The sequence below is a fragment of the Pan paniscus genome, chromosome 21, assembly GCF_029289425.2.
Source record: "Pan paniscus chromosome 21, NHGRI_mPanPan1-v2.0_pri, whole genome shotgun sequence".
Lineage (NCBI taxonomy): Eukaryota > Metazoa > Chordata > Mammalia > Primates > Hominidae > Pan > Pan paniscus.
The window spans coordinates 26,136,824-26,158,877 of NC_073270.2; the positions used below are offsets into that span (position 1 = coordinate 26,136,824).

Genomic DNA, 22,054 nt, shown 5'->3' on the forward strand with positions numbered 1-22,054 from the left:
CCCACTGTCAACATTAGACAGATAAACGAGACAGAAAGTTAACAAGGATATCCAGGACTTGAACTCAGCTCTGCACCAAGCGGACCTAATAGATATCTACAGAACTCTCCACCCCAAATCAACAAAATATACATTCTTCTCAGCACCACATTGCACTTATTCCAAAATTGACCACATAGTTGGAAGTAAAGCACTCCTCAGCAAATGTAAAAGAACAGAAATTATAACAAACTGTCTCTCAGACCACAGTGCAATCAAACTAGAACTCAGGATTAAGACATTCACTCAAAACCGCACAACTACATGGAAACTGAACAACCTGCTCCTGAATGACTACTGGGTAAATAAAGAAATGAAGGCAGAAATAAAGATGTTCTTTGAAACCAATGAGAACAAAAACAACATACCAGAATCTCTGGGACATATTTAAAGCAGTGTGTAGAGGGAACTTTATAGCACTAAATGCCCACAAAAGAAAGCAGGAAATATCTAAAATTGACCACCCTAAAATCACAAAAGAACTAGAGAAGCAAGAGCAACCATTCAAAAGCTAGCAGAAGGCAACAAATAGTAACTAAGAGCAGAACTGAAGGAGATAGAGACACAAAAAACTCTTAAAAAAATCGAAGAATCCAGGAGCTGGTTTTTTGAAAAGATCAACAAAATTGATAGACCGGTAGCAAGACTAATAAAGAGGAAAAGAGAGAAGAATCAAATAGATGCAATAAAATATGATAAAGGGGATGTCACCACCGATGCCACAGAAATACAAACTACCATCAGAGAATACTATAAACACCTCTATGCAAATAAACTAGAAAATCTAGAGGAAATGGATGAATTCCTCGACACATACACCCTCCCAAGACTAAACCAGGAAGAAGTTGAATTCCTGAATAGACCAATAACAGGCTTTGAAATTGAGGCAATAATTAATAGCCTACCAACCAAAAAAAGTCCAGGACCAGAGGTACAAGGAGGAGCTGATATCATTCCTTCTGAAACTATTCCAATCAATAGAAAAAGAGGGAATCCTCCCTAACTCATTTTATGAGGCCAGCATCATCCTGATACCAAAGCCTGGCACAGACACAACCAAAAAGGAGAATTTTAGACCAATATCCCTGATGAACATCGATGCAAAAATCATCAGTAAAATACTGGCAAACCAAATCCAGCAGCACATCAAAAAGCTTATCCACCATGATCAAGTGGGGTTCATCCCTGGGATGCAAGGCTGGTTCAACGTATGCAAATCAACAAACGTAATCCATCATATAAACAGAATCAAAGACAAACCATATGATTATCTCAATTGATGCAGAAAAGGCCTTCAACAAAATTCAACAGCACTTCATGCCAAAAACTCTCAATAAACTAGGTATTGATGGAACATATCTCAAAATAATAAGAGCTATTTATGACATACCCACAGCCAATATCATAGTGAATGGGCAAAAACTGCAAGCATCCCCTTTGAAAACTGGCAGAAGACGGATGCCCTCTCTCACTACTCCTATTCAACATAGTGTTGGAAGTTCGGGCCAGGGCATTCAGGCAGGAGAAAGAAATAAAGGGTATTCAGTGAGGAAAAGAGGAAGTCAAATTATCCCTGTTTGCCGATGACATATTTGTATATTTAGAAAACCCCATCATCTCAGCCCCAAATCTCCTTAAGCTGATAAGCAACTTCAGCAAAGTCTCAGGATACAAAATCAATGTACAAAAATCACAAGCATTCCTATACACCAATAAACAGACAAACAGAGGGCCAAATCATGAGTGAACTCCCATTCACAATTGCTTCAAAGAGAATAAAATACCTAGGAATCCAACTTAGAAGGGATGTGAAGGACCTCTTCAAGGAGAACTACAAACCACTGTTCAGGGAAATAAAGGACGACACAAACAAATGGAAGAACATTCCATGCTCATGGATAGGAAGAATCAATATCTTGAAAATGGTCATACTGCCCAAGGTAATTTATAGATTCAATGCCATCCCCATCAAGCTACCAATGACTTTCTTCACAGAACTGGAAAAAACTACTTTAAAGTTCATATGGAACCAAAAAAGAGCCCGCATTGCCAAGACAATCCTAAGCCAAAAGAAGAAAGCTGGAGGCATCACGCTACCTGACTTCAAACTGTACTACAAGGCTACAGTAACCAAAACAGCATGGTACTGGTACCAAAACAGAGATATAGACCAATGGAACAGAGTAGAGCCCTCAGAAATAATACCACACATCTACAACCATCTGATCTTTGACAAACCTGACAAAAGCAAGCAATGGGGAAAGGAGTCCCTATTTAATAAATGGTGCTGGGAAAACTGGCTAGCCATATGTAGAAAGCTGAGATAACTAGAAATGGAATTGCTGGATCATATGGCAGTTCCATTCTTAATTTTTTTTGGAACCACCAAAATGTTTTCCACAGCAGTAGCACCATTTTACATTCCTACCAAAAGGACACAAGAGTTCCAGTTTCTCTACATCCTCACCAATGCTTCTTTTCTGTTTTTTGACAGTAGTCATTCTAAATGGGTGTAAAATGGTATGTTATAGTTTTTATTTGCATGTTCCTGATAACTAATGATGCTGAGCATCTTTTCACGTGCTTGGGGGCCATTTGTATATCTTGTTTGAAGAAAAGCCTATTCAATTCATTTACTCATTTTAAATCAGGTTGTTTGTTTTTTTGTTGTTGAATTTTTTTTTTTTTTTTTTTTTGAAATGGAGTCTTGCTCTGTCGCCCAGGCTGGAGGGCAGTGGCATGATCTCGGCTCACTGCAGGCTTCACCTCCCGGGTTCACACCATTCTCTTACCTCAGTCTCCCGAGTAGCTGGGACTGCAGGCACCTGCCACCATGCCCGGCTAATTTTTTTGTATTTTTAGTAGAGACAGGGTTTCACCATGTTAGCCAGGATGGTCTTGATCTCCTGACCTTGTGATCCACCCGCCTTGGCCTTCCAAAGTGCTGGGATTACAGGCGTGAGCCACCGTGCCCGGCTGATTTTTGTTGTTGAATTTTAAGAATTCTCTATTTGTCCTAGATATTAATAGCTTATCAGATATGTGATTTGTGGATATTTTCTCCCATTCTATGGCTTGTCTTTTTACTGTGTTGATAGTATATATTATATTACTCTATATATAAAGATGAGGTTTCACCATGTTGGTCAGGCTGTTCTCAAACTCCTGACCTCAAGTGATCTGCCCGCCTTGGCCTCCCAAAGTGCTGGGATTTCAGGCGTGTGCCACCGCACCTGGCTGATAGTATCTTTTGATTCACAAAAGTTTTTAATTTTTATGAAGTCTAGTTTGTCTATTTTTCCTTTTGTTGCCTGTAAGTTTGGTGTCATATAGATCAATTGATTTTTTTTAAAAGGAAATAGGTACCAAAAAATTCAGTGGAGAACGATGTCTTTTCAACAAATGGTATTGGGATATTTGGATATCTACATGCAAATAAATGAAATCGAACCCCTACCTCACATTACATACAAAAATTAGCTCAAAATGGCTCAAAGACCTAAATGTAAGAGCTAAAAGAATACAACTTTTAGAAAAATATATAGGGATCAATCTTCATGACCTTGGATTAGAATGATTTCTTAGATATGACACCAAAAACCCAAGCAACGAAAGAAAAAATAGATACATTGGACTTCATCAAAATTAAAAACTTTTGTGCATTAAATAAAGACAACTACAAAATGAGAGAAAATATTTATAAATCCTAAATCTGATAAGAGTCTAGTATCCAGAATATATGTAAAGAACTCTGACAACCACAAAAAGACAACCCAATTGAAAAATGGACAAAAAGACTTGGATGTTTCTCCAAAGATGATATCCACATAGCACAAAAAGATGCTAAATGTGATTAGCTATGAGGGAAATGCAAATCAAAACCACAATGAGACGCCGCTGTATTCCCACAAGAATGGCTATAATCATAAACACAGAGAACAAGTGTTGGTGAGGATATAGAGCAGTTGGTGTGACTGTCAAATCTTGCAGTCACTTTGGAAAATAGTCTGCCAGTTACTAAAAAAGTTAAGCATAGAATTCTCATGTAGCCTAGCAATTCCATTCCATGGTACAGGCCTCAGAGAAATGAAAACATATGTCTACATGAAAAACTGTATATGAATTTCACAGCAGCATTATTCATAACAGCCAAAAGTGGAAACATCCAAATGTTTATCAATTGATAGGGTAGGTAAACAAAATGTGGGCTTAGCCATACAATGGAATAGTATACAGCAGTACAAAGACGGGAAGGGCTGACACATGGCACAACATGGATGAAGCTTGAAAACATGCTTATTGGAAGAAGCCATGAAATATCCAAAATAGGTAGATCCATAGAGATGGAGAGTAGATCAGTGATTGACAGAGGCAGGGGAAATAGGTTATGACTGCTGATGGGCACGGGGCTGCTTTTTGGTATGATGGTTTGGAATTAGTGGTGATGGTTGCACAACTCTGTGAACATACACTTCTAAAAGGCGAATTTTATGGTTAATGAATTATATCTCAATAAAGAGATAAAGGTTATTGGGTGTACTGCAGTGCTCTTTTTCTGTCTTCAGTTCAGAAGCCCACTGCAGCAGAGTTTTGGACTTTGTCAGCTACTTTTTGTGTCGTTGTTGTTGTTGAGACAGGGTCTTGCTCTGTCACCCAGGCTGGAGTGCAGTGATATAATCACGGCTCACTGTAGCCTCAACCTCCCGGGCTCAAGCCATCCTTCCGCCTCAGCCTCCCGAGTAGCTGGGACTGTAGGCGTGCACCACCGTACCCAGCTAATTTATTTTTTATTTTTAGTAGAGACATCTCATTATGTTGCCCAGGCTGGTCTTGAACTTCTAAGCTCAAACGATCCTCCCACCTTGGCTTCCTAAAGTGTTGGGATGACAGGCTTGAGCCACCGCACCCAGCCTTTTTATGTCTTTCTCGAATGCTCACAAAATCAAGGTGACATTTGCCCTCCTAGGTAGGATGAGTGTGCTGTAGGCACTCAATTTAAAAACAGGAAGGAACTAAACATCTTTGATTATGTTGACTCGTAGCCTATCTTTAGAAAAATATGTAGAGATTTTTTAAAAATTTAATGGATTTTTGAATTTAATAGATTTTTTATGAACAAGAGGTTTTATGGTTGGTTAAGTTTAGACCATAAACTTAGAAGTTTTCTGGTTGGTTATGTTGTAGTTAAACTTATTTCTTAACTTTGAGCCAGTAATGCATTATTGAGTAAATCCTAGCACCCCCCTCCCTATATCCAAAGTATTGTTGGTGGAATGTACCCTTTGAAATTGCTTTAGGAATTAAGTTCAAGTCACAGTAATTTGAAATTTTACCCTGAATCAAATTACTGTATGTGTCAATATCATTCAGTTGACTTAGTGTATACTAAATCATTTGTAACTTTGCTGTTGTTATTTAAAATACTACCACTCTTCTCAATGGATATTTTTTTGGTTTCAAAAATGTCCTTTTTTTTTTTTAATTAAACTTTGTTGTTTATGTTAACATGTATTGGGTTTATTATTTTTAAATGAATTCATATGTATACTTTAAAAAGGTCTGCATTTTAATTTGTAATTTGATAAATATCAATATATGTAATTCAAATCAACAAAAGCTCTTTGGATCCTTCTGAGACCAAAAAGTTTAAAGTCTACCAGTCCAGGTAATGTGAGCAATTTGTCAAGTTCGTGCACTAAAGCCAGATTAATGGAATATTTATCCATATGCCATAATGAGAGTACTGAGTTCGGCTTCTGGAATGGCTTTAAGTGTCAATCGTGATTTTATTGCTTTTTCTCTAATTTTTAGCATGACATTGTTTGAATACAATTGGAATCACCACAGGGAAAGTGCTTTTAGGTTTTAGTTTAAAAATATGTCACGTAAATATCTTTAGCCCATGTGAAATTAGAGAATGACAGAACCATTGGTTTCATTTTTAGGATACATGTTATAATTTGTTCACTGTTAATAGGTTAACTACCTGGCAATAAATGTTTTTGAAATATTTGGAAACTTTCATTTCCATGCATTGATTTAACATCAAATTTTAACATTGGATTTTCAAGTCTAACAGAACCCAGACTCTAACTTTTAGCGTAAGCTCACAAGACTTACACATCTTTCAGCCTGTCATTCAAGGGAAAATATTGAGTAACATTAAAATGCTGCCTGTGTTTTTGTTTGCAGTTGGGGTTAGACTTGGAGGAACTCGAGGAGATAGAAGAAGATGCTGGCCTTGGGAATGGAGGCCTGGGGAGGCTGGCAGGTAAGTTGCCCCATCCAGGAGGAGCTCTCTCGGACCCGTTGGCTTGGTTGGAGGCCACGTGGTGAGGCCAGGGTCAGGTAAATTGGCCTCAGGGTAAATTGGCTTTGAATGGATGGGCCAGTGTGTTCTTCAGATTGAAATCTTGCCACTATTGGGGGGAAAGGGGGAAAATGTATGTTTTCTTTCACACAAGGGACGTGTCATCATTATCACGAAGACCAATCTTGCCAGCATGGAGTAAGCTGGTGTTGGGAGGGGCTCCCGATAATGCTGACCACTTTCCAGGGCACAAGAGCCAGTGATTGGCAGACAGCCCAAAGGATGGAAAGATGATTTCTGAACGTGGCCCTGCTTGCAGCAGGCAGTTTCAACTCTGATACAGTCAGCAGATTGCCTTGAAATAACAGGGCTTTGAGGGTCTTCAGCCCTCTCCACCTCCCGGCCTTTGTGACATGTGATGGGTCACGACCGTCTTCCTGTGAGGTCCCTTTTCATCAAATGCAAAACTGGGCTTCCTACGCTCAAGGGAATCTCCAGCCTCTTTTGTCCCCATCTCCTGACAGCCCCAGGGGTGGCCATTCACCGCACGTCTCACCTCCAAGCTGGAGACTATGGACTGCTCCCTCCCCGGCCCCGAGACCTGCTTCCTTTTGGGGTGTTCCAGGTCCTTGGGCTTTCCCAGTCACCTTGCCTGCCCCTTGCCTTCTCCCTCCATCCTTCTCCATGGCCAGATATGAGTAGAGCCTTTGCCTTCTGCCCACAGGGTCCTGTACCCACAGACCCAGGCAGCACTGAGCCCGCCATGGCTTGATGTGCTTCCCTGCTGCAGGCGAGTCCCCAGAACAAGAGTCCGCGAGGCTCCATCATCCCTCTCCCTCAGCAGAGGGCCTGACAGGCATCTGTGTGTTCCCTGGATTGGGCATTTTATTTTAGTTACTAGTGTTCCAGGTGGGTGTGTTTTTGATTTTTTTAATCCTGAAGTTTTTTTGTTTTTGTTTTTGTTTTTTTTTGAGATGGAGTCTCACTCCATCGGCCAGGCTGGAGTGCAGTGGGCGATCTCGGCTCACTGCAAGCTCCGCCTCCTGGTTTCACGCCATTCTGCCTCAGCCTCCCCAAGTAGCTGGGACTACAGGTGCCCGCCACCATGCCTGGCTAATTTTTTGTATTTTTAGTAGAGACGGGGTTTCACCGTATTAGCCAGGATGGTCTCAATCTCCTGACCTCGTGATCTGCCCACCTCAGCCTCCTAAAGTGTTGGGATTACAGGCATGAGCCACCACACCCAGCCAATCCTGAAGTTTTAATAAGGTTGCATCTCACTGTGCCCAGGCTGGAGTGCACTGGCACAATCTTGGCTCACTGCAGCCTCAACCTCTTGGGCTCAAGCAATCCCCCAACCCCAGCCTCCCGAGTAGCTGGGACCACAGGCATGCGTCACTATGCACAGCTAATTGTATTTTTTTATAGAGACAGGGTCTCACTATGTTGCCCAGGCTGGTCTCAAACTCCTGGACTCAAGCGATCCTCCCACCTCGGCTTCCCAAAGTGCTGGGATCACAGGTGTGAGCCACCACTCCTGGCCTCTAAATCTTTATTCAAAACATTGTTTTGTTTTGTTTTTCTTTCAAGACGTTTTGATTGGAACAAGGGCTGGATTTAATGACATGTGCTATAGCGCCTTGGGGCCCCTGGTACTGCGGTGTTTGCACAGGTGGACATTGATTTATATGCGGCCAGCTGCCACTGCTGTGCCGGCTTCACTCAGGAGTAGGGTGAGGCTTGACGTGTTGATGTGTCCCTGCTGTCAGAACAGCCTGGGTTTCAGTGGAACGTGCAAGGGATTGGCAAGGCCTCAGCCTCAACTGGGATGTCTGAGAGTGGGGCAGTGGGGGGCTTCGTGCTTGGAGAGGTTCCAGGCCTGGCCGAGTTCTCTAGGATTCTTCATCCCCCCCATCCTCCCACGCCCTTCGAGTAGCCACCACGTTGATGTCTTCTGCGTGTGGCCCCAGGCTCTCATGGAGAGGCTGAGGGCTCCAGTTTTCCTCTCAGTGAAGCCTGAAGTCAGTGTGATCCCCTCTGAATTTCTGCCTTGCGCCCTGTGGGCTGCCTCCGCATGGGATCTTGGTGCCGTGCCTTCGATTCTGACTGATCTGTGATTGATTTTTTCAGCGTGTTTCCTTGACTCAATGGCTACCTTGGGCCTGGCAGCATATGGCTATGGAATCCGCTATGAATTTGGGATTTTTAACCAGAAGATTGTCAATGGCTGGCAGGTGGGTGAGATTTCATTTCTTTTTTTTTTTTTTTTTTTTTTTTTTATTGATCATTCTTGGGTGTTTCTCGCAGAGGGGGATTTGGCAGGGTCACAGGACAATAGTGGAGGGAAGGTCAGCAGATAAACAAGTGAACAAAGGTCTCTGGTTTTCCTAGGCAGAGGACCCTGCGGCCTTCCGCAGTGTTTGTGTCCCTGGGTACTTGAGATTAGGGAGTGGCGATGACTCTTAACGAGCATGCTGCCTTCAAGCATCTGTTTAACAAAGCACATCTTGCACCACCCTTAATCCATTCAACCCTGAGTGGACATAGCACATGTTTCAGAGAGCACAGGGTTGGGGGTAAGGTCACAGATCAACAGGATCCCAAGGCAGAAGAATTTTTCTTAGTACAGAACAAAATGAAAAGTCTCCCATGTCTACCTCTTTCTACACAGACACGGCAACCATCCGATTTCTCAATCTTTTCCCCACCTTTCCCCCCTTTCTATTCCACAAAACCGCCATTGTCATCATGGCCTGTTCTCAATGAGCTGTTGAGTACACCTCCCAGACGGGGTGGTGGCCGGGCAGAGGGGCTCCTCACTTCCTAGTAGGGGCGGCCGGGCAGAGGCGCCCCTCACCTCCCGGACGGGGTGGCTGGCTGGGCGGGGGGCTGACCCCCCCACCTCCCTCCTGGACAGGGCGGCTGGCCGGGCAGAGGGGCTCCTCACTTCCCAGTAGGGGCGGCCGGGCAGAGGTGCCCCTCACCTCCCGGACAGGGCGGCTGGCCGGGCGGGGGGCTGACCCCCCCACCTCCCTCCCGGACGAGGCGGCTGGCCGGGTGGGGGGCTGACCCCCCCACCTCCTTCCCGGATGGGGCGGCTGGCCGGGCAGAGGGGCTCCTCACTTCCCAGTAGGGGCGGCCAGGCAGAGGCGCCCCTCACCTCCCGGATGGGGCGGCTGGCCAGGCGGGGGGCTGACCCCCTCACCTCCCTCCCGGACGGGGTGGCTGCCGGGCGGAGACGCTCCTCACTTCCCAGACGGGGTGGCTGCCGGGCGGAGGGGCTCCTCACTTCTCAGACGGGGTGGCTGCCGGGCGGAGGGGCTTCTCACTTCTCAGACAGGGCGGTTGCCAGGCAGAGGGTCTCCTCACTTCTCAGACGGGGCGGCCGGGCAGAGACGCTCCTCACATCCCAGACGGGGCAGCAGGGCAGAGGCGCTCCCCACATCTCAGACGATGGGCGGCCGGGCAGAGACGCTCCTCACTTCCTAGATGGGATGGCAGCCGGACAGAGACGCTCCTCACTTTCCAGACTGGGCAGCCAGGCAGAGAGGCTCCTCACATCCCAGACGATGGGCGGCCAGGCAGAGACGCTCCTCACTTCCCAGACTGGGCAGCCAGGCAGAGGGGCTCCTCACATCCCAGACGATGGGCGGCCAGGCGGAGACGCTCCTCACTTCCCAGACGGGGTGGCGGCCGGGCAGAGGCTGCAATCTCGGCACTTTGGGGGGCCAAGGCAGGCAGCTGGGAGGTGGAGGTTGTAGGGAGCCGAGATCACGCCACTGCACTCCAGCCTGGGCACCATTGAGCACTGAGTGAACGCAACTCCGTCTGCCATCCCGGCACCTCGGGAGGCCGAGGCTGGCGGATCACTCGCGGTTAGGAGCTGGAGACCAGCCCGGCCAACACAGCGAAACCCTGTCTCCACCAAAAAAATACGAAAACCAGTCAGGCGTGGCAGCGCACGCCTGCAATCGCAGGCACTCGGCAGGCTGAGGCAGGAGAATCAGGCAGGGAGGTTGCAGTGAGCCGAGATGGCAGCATTACAGTCCAGCTTCGGCGGGGCATCAGAGGGAGACCATGGCAAGAGAGGGAGAGGGAGACTGGGGGGAGACGGAGACGGGGAGGGGGAGGGGGAGAGGGAGATGGAGATTTCATTTCTTCATTGGTTTCCAGCTCTCGTTCACACAATAAAATGGCAGCACTTGCAGTTTGTCTTTTTATACTTCCCACGCCCCTGCCGGGGGACTGCAGGCCGGCCAGGGCAATGTGGAGCAGGTCAGGGTAGCTCCCTTGCTCCGGCTTCTTGGTCCACATGGCCTGGGAGAGCCTGGGCCCTGTGTGAGCTTTTTGCCAGCTGCCTCTGCCTGGTGACAGGGAAGTTGGGGCGTGCAGGACACAGAATCCTGGGTGAGCCTTACAGCAGCTCCCAGACAGGGCCAGTAGCAGCCGGGCAGTGAGGGTCACTCTGGTGACCCTCTGCACCAAAATGCAGAGTGCAGGGTTGTACTTTTGGGGTCAGCCTCAGTGGGATGTTGGCCCTAAGTAGTTAGAAGAGCAGTTGTAGCTTTTGCTCCCACCTTCTCCCTTCACTCCCTGACCCCAGTGAGGGGACAGTGTCCTTGGGGTTAGAGGCTGGACTCTGCATAGTACAGTGGCCCTTGGAAGGAGTGAGCCTCGATCTTGAAGCCTCACACTACAGCTAAGTGAGATGGTTGAGACCATGGCCGGGAGGAGGGCGTGGTCTTAAAATGCAACCTCCTCCTCCCTGGCGAGCAGCTCCCTTCCCATGTGCCTCAGAATGAAAGTCACCACTATTCCATTCGGTTAGAAAATGGTTTATTTAATATCATTTGGGGCCTAAAAGTCACAAATAAAGCTGGTCTGGGATTAGAATCAAAAGATTTGTAGCATCAGAGTGTACAACCCCAATGAATGTGTGCATGACGGGTAGTAGAGATATCCCTGGGGCGGGAGTGGCAAGGGGGGTTGGGCCTCAATGGCAGGTGCAGCCTCCAGGGCTCATCCATGGCGTCTGTAAGACTCATGTATCTCACCATAGAGAAATTAACCCAAAACATAAACGCAAGGAGCTGCTGTCCATGACACGCACAGCCATGTGTTTAGTGGGAATGTGGACTCATATCTGCAGCTTGCTTTAAATGCAACCCAAAATCAATGGATTGGTGGACGGAGAAACAACAGACCATTTACAGCACCTAGGTGTGGGTGCATAATGTTTCTGCATGTTTGAAAACGCTCATAATAAAATGTTGGTAAAGAAAAGAAATGGCTAAAAGTAACCTAAAACGGACTCGGATCCATTGCTTGATTTGTGGAGATGCCCTCTGCAACCTTAGAAAGGCGCCTTTCTCCACTGCCTCCGGACAGCTCTGCCCCAGCCCTCCGCGTGCCTGAGCTCCAGGGCAGTCCAGTCCATGCACGTGTTGATGCTCTGATTCATTCTGGCCCCCAGCAGTCCCCATGTCACGTGTGGGTTTATAAGGCAGAAGCTCAGAGGCTCCCCTTCGCCTAGCTGGTGTTAGGGTTTCCAGCAGGAAGGTATTGGTGGTGGTTTTTGTTTTACCAGGGAGACATTTTTCCTTCTGGTGGTCCTCGTTCCTGTAACTCTTGCAACTTTGTGTGATAGTTTAGGATGATCAGTAAGTGAAGCTCACCCCTCCTCCCATCCCCTTTTCATGGGAACTGTTCAGATTCAGTGGGTTTTTAGTTGGCTTTAGCCATGGAAGAAGTAAATACAGGCAGGGTTGGCCAGCAGCATGTGGCCAGAGGGGCCGCAGGCCAGCCTGCTTGGCACCCTGGCCGAGGGGGCAGGGAGGCCCTGCAAGGGAGACTCAGGCTGCCTTTGTATGTGGGAAGCTGTTGCTTCTGCCGACGACTCCTGGACTAACTCTGCAGATGGCCAGGCCCTGGTGTTGGGGAATCTCACAGCGGACAAGGAGACGCCACCAGAAGGGTCTTGCTGGGAGTACCATGGGGAGGTGCCTGCTGTGCGGAGGGGCCTCCGGAAGAGCACAGCCCAGACAGTCTTGCTCGTGACTCTTGGCGTCTGTGTAGGAACCATGAAGAGGAAATCCCTCAGTGTAGCATACTAGGGCTGCCTGTTCATTCTGAAGAGAAGAGACTTGATCTCATTTCAGTTTTAGTAATTGAGACTTCAGAATCCGCCCTTGCTGCTGTACCAGATGGAGTTACTCTGTCACGTGGTGGTAAAGCAGCCCCCTAGTGCTTCTGTGCAAGGGTGGCTCGAATCTGCAGGGCCGCTTTTAGTGTGGGGATTGGTTTTATGTAGTTACTCGTCTCGAGTGCCACTGGGCACAGATTCTGGGAATAAGCTGCTTCTTGGAAGCCCTCCCGGAACAGCTTGTCTTCCTGGGTGCATCCAGGGCGTCCTCACTGCCAGCTGCCAACTTGGCCCCAGCACTTGCGGATTTGCAGCGTCACTTTCTTTCTTTTTTAAATTTAATTTAATAATTTTTTTTTAGAGATAGGTCCTGCCCTGTCGCCCAGGCTGGAGTGCAGTGGTACAGTCATAGCTCACTGCAGCTTCGACCTTGTGGGCTGAAGCAATCCTCCCACCCTGGCTTCCCAGAGTGCTGGGACTGTAGGCGTGAGCCTCCGCCTGGCCAGTGTGTCCCCGTCAAAGCAATGTCTTCTAGTGATTCTTCTATAACAGCTTTATTGAAATAGAGAGTCGATTTCAGTATATTCAGAGGTGGATAACCGTCCCCACTGTCTATCTTGAGAACATTTTCATCACTCCAGAAAGAAGCCCTGCACCAATTTGCAGTCACACCCAGCCCCTGACAGCCTCTCACCCGCTTTCTGTCTCTGTGCGGGTGCTTGTTCTGAACATTTTCCTGTAAATAGCCTCGTGTGATGTGTGGTGTTTTTGTCTGGCCTCTTTCACTGAGTGTAGGTTTTTCAAGCTCCATCCAGATCGGAGCATGTGTCAGTCAGTGGTTCTTAGTGTCTTTCTTTTTGGGCACGTGTTTCTAAATTTTGAGTTTGTTACTTTAGTGTCCACTGTGTTCATTTTACCCACGTGGGCTTCGCCAGAAGTGGGAATCCCGACCTGGTAAGTGGCTGTAGGTAAATTTCAGTGCCAGGCACTGTGTGATCTCGACCGCACGGTCTGCTGGGTCCAGGACAGGGCGGTGGCCTGGGACATCTGCGCTGGGGGTGCCCTCACAGCTGGCTTCTTTCCAGGTAGAGGAGGCCGATGACTGGCTGCGCTACGGCAACCCCTGGGAGAAAGCGCGGCCCGAGTATATGCTTCCCGTGCACTTCTACGGACGCGTGGAGCACACCCCCGACGGCGTGAAGTGGCTGGACACACAGGTACCTGGGCTGAAATGTCTGCAGGCAAGGCTGGAGCCAGGTGAGGGGGCTGCTGCGGCTCATTTGTAGACAGCTCAGCTTCTTTTGGCTTGGGGGGCTTGCTGCCTCCCTGGAGGACTTAAGGTAAAAGCCGGGGGAGGTTTATTCTCCTCACTCCCCAGTCTCTTACACTTTGATGGGAGCTTCCCAAACAGTGGAAGCGCTGAGCACAGCAGCGAGACTCCATGGGAGAAGCCCCGCTGGGCAGGAGCTGTGTGTTGGGGCTGGGCGTGTCCACTCACAGCCAGATGCTCACGAGAACCCTGCTGCTTAAGGGCAGGCAGGAGGGTGTTCTGATGGGATGGGGGCACGGACCCCCAGGGTGGGCGAAAACAGCTCCCACTATCTCTGTGGAGCACATGACAAGCTCGCTTGGCCTCCTGGCGCCATACGTGGCCCATGGCTCTCAAAGCGTCAACTGTCAGAGCCCCTGGAGTGTGTGCGAGGCCTGGGTGACATCCGGGGATGGGGCCAGGCCCTCCTGCCCAGCAGGGTGCTGATGGGGAATCAGGGCAAGAGCCTAGAGTGCTCGGCAGCGACGGGTGCCAGGCACGCAGAGGCCACGTGAGGGAGCAACCAGTCCAGGCTCAGGGCAGCTGGAAGCCGGGATGACTGGGGCAGGGCAGGGGCTGGCAGGAGAGGCTGCAGGAGAACGTGGGGGCATTGGTGAGACTCAGCCACCTGTGATGGAGAAGGACGGGCAATAACAGGAGAGCCTGGAGGCTGGGTGGTCACTGGTGTGTAGAGGGAGTTGTCCTGACTTTGTAGGACACAGTTTTAAATCAAATACATGGGCTTCGAGTGGCTGGGGCCATGCCATGGAGGCTGAAAATGCCCTGAAAAGTTGTATTTAACTTGCAAAAGCAGGGCAGGGGACCGGCGCTGTAGATGTGTTTGTGGATGAGCATGTCAGTGTGAGTGGGGATGCTGGAGAACCGGGACATTCCAGGCAGGCTGTGAAGATGGGCTTAGCCCCGAGGCCTGGCCAGGATGGAAGGGGCTAGAATGCCTTGGCGGGGACTTGTCGCTCACTTGGGTGTCGCCTTGTGGGGCAGGGGCAAGGGTTGACAGGAGAGAGGAAGGGAAAGGGATACTGGGGTTTTAGTCTTGGTGGCCCCGGTGCACCGCCTGTGTGGCTGTCAGAGCTGACTGGCAGTGCCACAGGCACGTGTGTGCCGGGATGAACCCAAGCATCCCTGAGTGCGCCTGCCGGGGAGCTGGGACCACAGGTGAGCCTCAGCTTTGTGAGCCCCCTCCTGCCCTTGGTGGGAGCGGAGCTGATGTCTCTGGATGCAGGGGAACCTGGGGGCTTGTCAAGGAGAGAGGGAGCCAGGCTGGTGTGGAGGGAGCGCAGCTGGGATTGTGCTGGGGGGCTGGGAACATCGAGGGTAGCAGGCAAGGCAGCTGCAGGAGCAACCTTCCCGCAAGTGGAGCTGAGAGAGGTGATCTGCGGGGCGAGCATCTGCGTGTTGGAGTTGCTAGAGCAGAGTTGACTGAGGAGGGGAGGCGCGGAGGGCAGAGGGTAAGGAGGGAGGTGGGGGTTGGTGCTGCAGCACCTCAGGGAGTCGGGATGGGGATGATTCTTCAGTCAAAGCCATTCCTGAGGAAGGTGAAGTGAGAAGATAGGTCTGGTCTGGGGAGGGTGGTGGGGCGGGTGGTCCTCTCAGGATGACAATGTGGGCACCACAGGGGAGGGCGCGGACGGAGACTGTGGTGCCGAGCACGGGCTGGGTGGATGTGTTTGGGCAGAAGGGGGAGACGGTGGGGGGCCAGCAGGGCGCCAGGTGCCCAGGAGGAGGCTGGGCCGGGGAGAGGCGCAGGGGCCGGCGGGGGCCCTTGCCACTCCGTCCTGAGCAACCCGTTTTGTGGCCAGGTGGTGCTGGCCATGCCCTACGACACCCCGGTGCCCGGCTACAAGAACAACACCGTCAACACCATGCGGCTGTGGTCCGCCAAGGCTCCCAACGACTTCAAGCTGCAGGACTGTACGTTCCGTGGTTCTTGGCACCCTTGTGTCCATGTGGGTGGCTGGTCCCGGACACCCTCGCCCACAGCCTTTACCGCGCCCTGTGGCTCACTGTCCTGGAGGCCGCGCGGCCCTCCTTTAGGGTGTCCCTGCGTCCCAGTGAAGAGCGAGGCTGGTGCAGCTTACCTGTGTGTGGGGCCTGCCCGGGAAGGGCCTACAGGCAGAGCGACCAAGACACCTGGGCCCTGGGCACCCAGGGTCAGCTTGTGCAGATCATGTGCCCTTGGGGAGGAGTGAGGGGGATGGAGTTGTGTGCGGTACATAGGGGAGCTGCAGGAGGGATCACGTTTACCTCCAGGGGTGGGGGTGAGGGGAAGTAATGCAGCGGCTGGGGGAGTCCTGTGCTCGAGCGAGTTTCCTTGGCCTTTGCAAGTAGGCCCCTGAGCGGTTGCGGTGCTGGTGCCAGGAGGCATGTGTGTGTTGACCCCGCTCCATTTCTTCTTAGTCAACGTGGGAGACTACATCGAGGCGGTCCTGGACCGGAACTTGGCTGAGAACATCTCCAGGGTCCTGTATCCAAACGATAACGTGAGTAGCTGGCCTGGGCACTCTTGTTCAGGCCGTATCGCTTTCTGGCATAGAGAGGTGGGCTGGCAGGCCAGGCTCCCCAGTGGGGCCTGCTGTTGGCCTTGGCAAGCAGCCACCTGGTGGCCCTCTCGCCTTAGGTGCACACACGATGCCCTTGGGGAGGAGAGGGTGCACTGTCCTCCATAAATCCCAAGCGGCTCTTCGTGTGCCTCTTGGCAGCTCTGTGGACCTCTCTCCGAGGACACTCTCTGCCACCTTCCCCTCTTATCCACTCCCCTCATAAACACACAGCCGCTCCTTGGGGCCAGCTGCAGCCCGTCAGCCCTCCAGTCTGTGTGCTGTTCTAGCCTGCAGTGCCACTTCCCCAAGCAGGTGATCTGTCTGTCCGGGGGACCGTAGCGCCTACTTGGCATTGATGCCTGGGGACATTTGAAAGGTCCTTGGCACATGCCCTTCCCATACTAGGTGATGGTGTCGCAGCCATGTTCCCCACTGCCACCTGCATTTAGTGCCCAGTGGCTTTCTTTTTGTTGTTGTTGCCTGACAAGTCCTTAGAAGATGCCCTAGTGGGCAGAGCATGTTTAAAAGTGAGCTTTTTGTTTTATGAAAGTAACCTGTGCACACAGGAGCAAAGGCCTGGGTGCCGGAAGGCTCATCAAAGAGTGCACTCCCCTGTCCCCATGAGACTGTTGGCAGACCCCAAGCCCCAGGTACAGAATGTTCCAGAAGGCCTGTGCTTGGACAGTGCAGCTCCTGAGCAGCACTGGCACTGTACTTCTCCTGACGGATGGACACTGTGTCCCGGGGTGTGTCCCACAGGCGGGGTTACCTTCCTCAGTGACCTGAGGGCACATAGGCAGGCCCCAGTGTCAGGCAGCTGGGCTGGGCTCCTCTCGGCCTTCTGCCTGCGCCTTTGAGCCAGGTCGCTGACCTGGGCTTCCTGGGGGAGGAGAATGGCCCTGGGACTGGGTCATGGGGCATGTGCCCCCAGCCTGCACCCTCCAGCTTGCTCTGCTGTGTGCAGTTCTTTGAGGGGAAGGAGCTGCGGCTGAAGCAGGAGTACTTCGTGGTGGCCGCCACGCTCCAGGACATCATCCGCCGCTTCAAGTCATCCAAGTTCGGCTGCCGGGACCCTGTGAGAACCTGTTTCGAGACGTTCCCAGACAAGGTGCATGGTGGCCCTGGGAGGGATCTCAGTGCCAGGGGCTGGGCGCCTTCAGGCTCTTGAGGTTGCTTTCTCATGTCCCAAAAGGGGCTAGAGTGGAATGGCACATGCCCCTTGTCTTGGGGTCTCGTCATTCTGGGCCAGGATCCCACCTGGGCCCTCCCTTCCAGAACAAGGGCCACCGGCCTTGTTAGGAGTCAGGTCAGCAAGGGACACGGTGAAAGGCTCCTGTGCAGTCAGATGTGCTGGGCAGGCTAAATGCGGTTATTCCAAACAAAGCCCTATAGTTCCAGTGAGAGAGCCCCCAGTCCCGGTGGCCACGGCTCCTCCCCTCTGGCTGCAGCACATACCCGCAGCAGAGCACACAGCTGTAGGGCACTCACCAGCAGGCACATCGGGCACAGCGCACACCTGCCACAGTGCGAGCCCGACTGTCCTCCCTGCTTCCTCCGCAGAACCCCTCCCTGTTCTCCAGGCTTCTCAGGGGTGGGGTGGGCTGGGCTGGCTCCTTCAGTTGGGAAGCTTCGTATGCCAACAACCGTGTGTGCCCACATGGGATGAAATGACTGAATGGCACCCCTTGTGCGACCTTCAGGTGGCCATCCAGCTGAACGACACCCACCCCGCCCTCTCCATCCCCGAGCTCATGCGGATCCTGGTGGACGTGGAGAAGGTGGACTGGGACAAGGTGAGCATGGAGGAAAAGGGCGGCACCTCCCCAGAGCCTGGAGCCCGTGCAGACCAGGGCTACAAGGAGCTGAGCTGGGGGGCCTCTTCCCTGGCCTTGGGAGAGCTGTGTGGTCATCATGCCCAGGAGAGACGCGAGCTGTGGGAGGGGTCTGGTTCCAGGAGACGGAGGTTCGGGGGGCCAGAGTATGGGGTCAGGGTGCGGGGGACAGGGCGCGGGGGAGATGATAAGGATAGGGCTGTGACACTTCTCAGGGTTTCCCGTTGGTGCATTCTCATCTTGAAATTTGGTGACAGCTCCCCAAAGCGTTAAGTGTTTAGAGCTCTGTGCTCTATTCATGCACCTGCCCTCGCGATTCAGTGTATTTTGGACTTAAATATGTTTGTGTGGTAGGATTTTCTTAATCTAACCGTTACCAAATCAACATGTGGAACCATAAACAGGCCAATGTGGTGACTCACACCCGTAATCCTAGTGCTTCGGGAAGCCAAGGCAGGAGGGTTGCTTGAGGCCGGAAGTTAGATACCAGCCTGGGCAATACAACAAGACACCACCTCTAAAAAAAAAAATAGCCAGGTGTGGCAGCACACACCCAGAAAAATAAAACCAAAAGAAACCATAAAACAATTTTTTTTTAACTCCGTTTTGTAGAAACCCAAGCCCCTCTCTGGTCTTGGGGTGTGTGCACTCCAGGTGAGGCTGTACCTGTTGTGGGTACCCCAGTTCTGGCCAGCATAGGGCAGGTCTGTGTAGTAACCAGTGTCCTCCCCACCATGTCTGGCCACTTTAGTGGAAATAAATAGAAAACTGCTCAGTGGTCTGTCCGTTTACCAGTGACGGCAGAGTGTGAAGGTGACTCCAGGTAGCAGGCGAGTGTGTCTTATTTGTGTGTGTGTCACGCACTGGACCATAATGTCACACTTCAGTGGGTTGCGTCAGCAGAGTGAGGGCTCTGGGCTGCGTGTCAGGCTTTCAGAGGGCTCCAGATCCACCTTGGAGAGCAGAGGGGACGGTGGCCCTTCCTGGGGTACCCAGCATCTGCCTGGGATCCTGGACGCTCACCCTGCCTAGGCAACTGGCCAGAGAGCTGCTTGTTTCTAAACAAACACATGGGAACATTCTCTAATGGCCTAGGCCTGGGAAATCACGAAGAAGACCTGTGCGTACACCAACCACACTGTGCTGCCTGAGGCCTTGGAGCGCTGGCCCGTGTCCATGTTTGAGAAGCTGCTGCCGCGGCACCTGGAGATAATCTATGCCATCAACCAGCGGCACCTGGACGTGAGTGTGGGCCCAGCTGGCCGTGTAGGGTGGCGGCTACACCCATGCCAATGGCCCCCCACCTGGCCTGGGAGAGGAGATGCTTTACTCCTTGAACGAGGCACCCTGTGTCCAGCAGAGGATGCTTGGGGCTGGGGGCTGTCTCTTGGCAGAGCTATTGGCTGATCCCCACGCCTGGCCCACAGCCTTAGGTTCCTCTTTGTAAATTAAATTGCACGTCCTCTCCCTCAGACCCATCTTCCTCAGACAGCAGCCCTGTGGGTCCCTGGGCCGGGCTGGGCCCTTTCTTGGGCTGGGCCCTTTCCTGGGCCGGGGAGTTGAGTGAGCGAGAGCCTCCTCCTCGAGCTGGGCCTGGGCCCTTGTGAGATGCCTCAGAGGTGCCTGCTGGGGCTGGGAGCACTTGAGGGAGGTCTGGCTGTTGCAGCCCCAGGACATCCCTGGAGGCAGCAGAGCTTCCCATGGGTGGTCATGGAGTGTCTCCTGGTCATGGGGAGTGCTGGGTCTCTGTGGGGCCTCCTGTGCCCACCCACCTGCCTCTGTGTTTTGGCACCAGCACGTGGCCGCGCTGTTTCCCGGGGATGTGGACCGCCTGCGCAGGATGTCTGTGATCGAGGAGGGGGACTGCAAGCGGATCAACATGGCCCACCTGTGTGTGATTGGGTCCCATGCTGTCAATGGTGTGGCGAGGATCCACTCGGAGATCGTGAAACAGTCGGTGTGAGTGGGGCGCTTGCCCGAGCGGGGCCAGCTCTGTCTGACACCCAGGCCTGCGTCTAGGACCATCCACCAAACACATGGACCCAGCTATACAGCATACAACCCGTGCCACTAGGCCCCTGCCTCCATGGGAATGACAGAGCTGCCCAGAACACCCTGTCAGGGTCACGCCTTGTTGTGCGTTCACCGACCAGCACACGGGGGCCTCTGGAGGGATCTGGCTCTGCGGGCAACGGGGAGACGGCTTTGTCTCCTGTTGCTCTCCTGCGCCCCTGCCTTCCTGGGGGTCCAGTCGGAGGCTCTGCACCACTGGTCCACCTGCCGCTGGCAGGGCTTGGACAGGGCTTGAAGGTGGGATTCTTAGGTCAGATCTTGTTCTTGCCCCTCTTAGGTGGGGCGTGATCTAGGAATTACTCCCACTCTTTCACGTAGCATGTGCTGAGCACCTACTGTGAGTACTGAGCAGGCAGCAGCCAGCGGGAGCGGAGGCTTCTGTGCCCGGGGCTGGGCTGCAGGCTCTGTGCGTGGCCCCCGCAGCAAGCTTCTGTGTCGGGCCCCTCCCCAGTAACTATGAGGAAACCGAGCGCAGCTTCTCAAGCCCTGAAGTCCTGCGGTCTCGGCTGTCATGACTTGGACACCTGTTTCCGCACGGACCGCTCTGGAGAATGGCCAGGCTCTAATGCCTGCAAGGTTGTGGTTGGGCAAACCGCACAGCCAGCCACAGATGCCCCGGGGTGCAGGCTCTGCCTTCATATGGCTCCCAGAGCCTGCAGCTGCCGCGGTCACTCTGTTCTCCTTAGAAAACAAAACAGAACAGAACCACTGAGCTTGAGGGCTCCTGGGACCTCCTTAAAAGGACCTTAAGGTCTGTTGCTCACCTGGTTCAGGGCACAGCATTTGTGACAGTTTCCTGTTCTCTGTGTTTGCAGCTTTAAGGATTTTTATGAACTGGAGCCAGAGAAGTTCCAGAATAAGACCAATGGCATCACCCCCCGCCGGTGGCTGCTGCTGTGCAACCCGGGGCTGGCCGATACCATCGTGGAGGTGAGCCCCAGGCCCCACCCGTGCCTGTGGAGATGCCTGGGCTGAGAACCGCGGGCCATGTCATCAGCCCCTGCTGAGCGGTTGCTGAGTAGGCAGGAGTCTGTCCCTCACATGTTGACCTGCAGGCTTCTGGACATGAGGGCTGAGCCCCTGAACATGGGCGCTGAGCTGGGCAGTCACCCATTGGGCCTGGCGGGTCCTGTGTGCGAGTTCAGAAGCCGAGCTTTAGGGAGGGCTGGGGTGTGGCTGAGTGCAGCCACGGGGCCACTGCAAAAGAGGCAAGAGGCAGCTGACTGCCAGCCAGGCTGGGCACCTATTTCCTGTTTGTATGTCGGCTCCTATGCGAGCTCCCCGAGGAAATGAGTGCTGAGGTGTCAGGCCCTGCGCTACAGGCAAGGACCAGCCGCTGGGAGGGTGGGACCGCCCACTTGGGGCTATGGTCAGGGAAGGCTTCCCAGGAAAGCTGAGGTCTGAAGAGGGAATGAAGAGAGAGGGAGCAGCGCTCTGGGGCAAACTGGTTCAATGCCCTGTGCTGGGGGATGGGCCCCTGGGACCTGGAAAGCAGCGTGGCTCCTGTGCAGTCTGAGATGGGCCTGGGCACAGTGAGGAGAGGTGGCCGAGTGTTTGCGGGCAGCACCTGGGTGAGGTGCTGGCTTTGAGGGGACCGCCTGCTGCAGGCAGGGAAGGTGCTGGTGGAGGGCAGCGGGAGGATGGCTTTGGGTTTTGGGTGGTGATGGGATGTTCAATGTCAGAGAACCCTGGGATCGGTGGCTGAGGGAGGGTCGTGTGTTTCCTGTGGACGTTTGAACTGGTGGGACTGGGCCATCTCGCAGAGCCCTCTCAGAAGAGGTAGGAGGG

General features: G+C 52.2%; 1 protein-coding gene across 1 annotated transcript in view; it reads left to right on the top strand.

The window, feature by feature from the left end:
* Positions 1-22,054, top strand: part of PYGB (glycogen phosphorylase B) — a 52,010-nt gene that overhangs the window by 15,043 nt on the left and 14,913 nt on the right. Inside the window, exons 3-12 of the mRNA XM_034947581.3 lie at positions 6,232-6,310; positions 8,480-8,583; positions 13,577-13,708; positions 15,621-15,732; positions 16,219-16,301; positions 17,326-17,469; positions 18,062-18,154; positions 19,289-19,435; positions 19,989-20,152; positions 21,082-21,196. Of these exons, the coding sequence (XP_034803472.1) occupies positions 6,232-6,310; positions 8,480-8,583; positions 13,577-13,708; positions 15,621-15,732; positions 16,219-16,301; positions 17,326-17,469; positions 18,062-18,154; positions 19,289-19,435; positions 19,989-20,152; positions 21,082-21,196 (1,173 nt within the window). The remainder of the gene's footprint in view (positions 1-6,231; positions 6,311-8,479; positions 8,584-13,576; positions 13,709-15,620; positions 15,733-16,218; positions 16,302-17,325; positions 17,470-18,061; positions 18,155-19,288; positions 19,436-19,988; positions 20,153-21,081; positions 21,197-22,054) is intronic.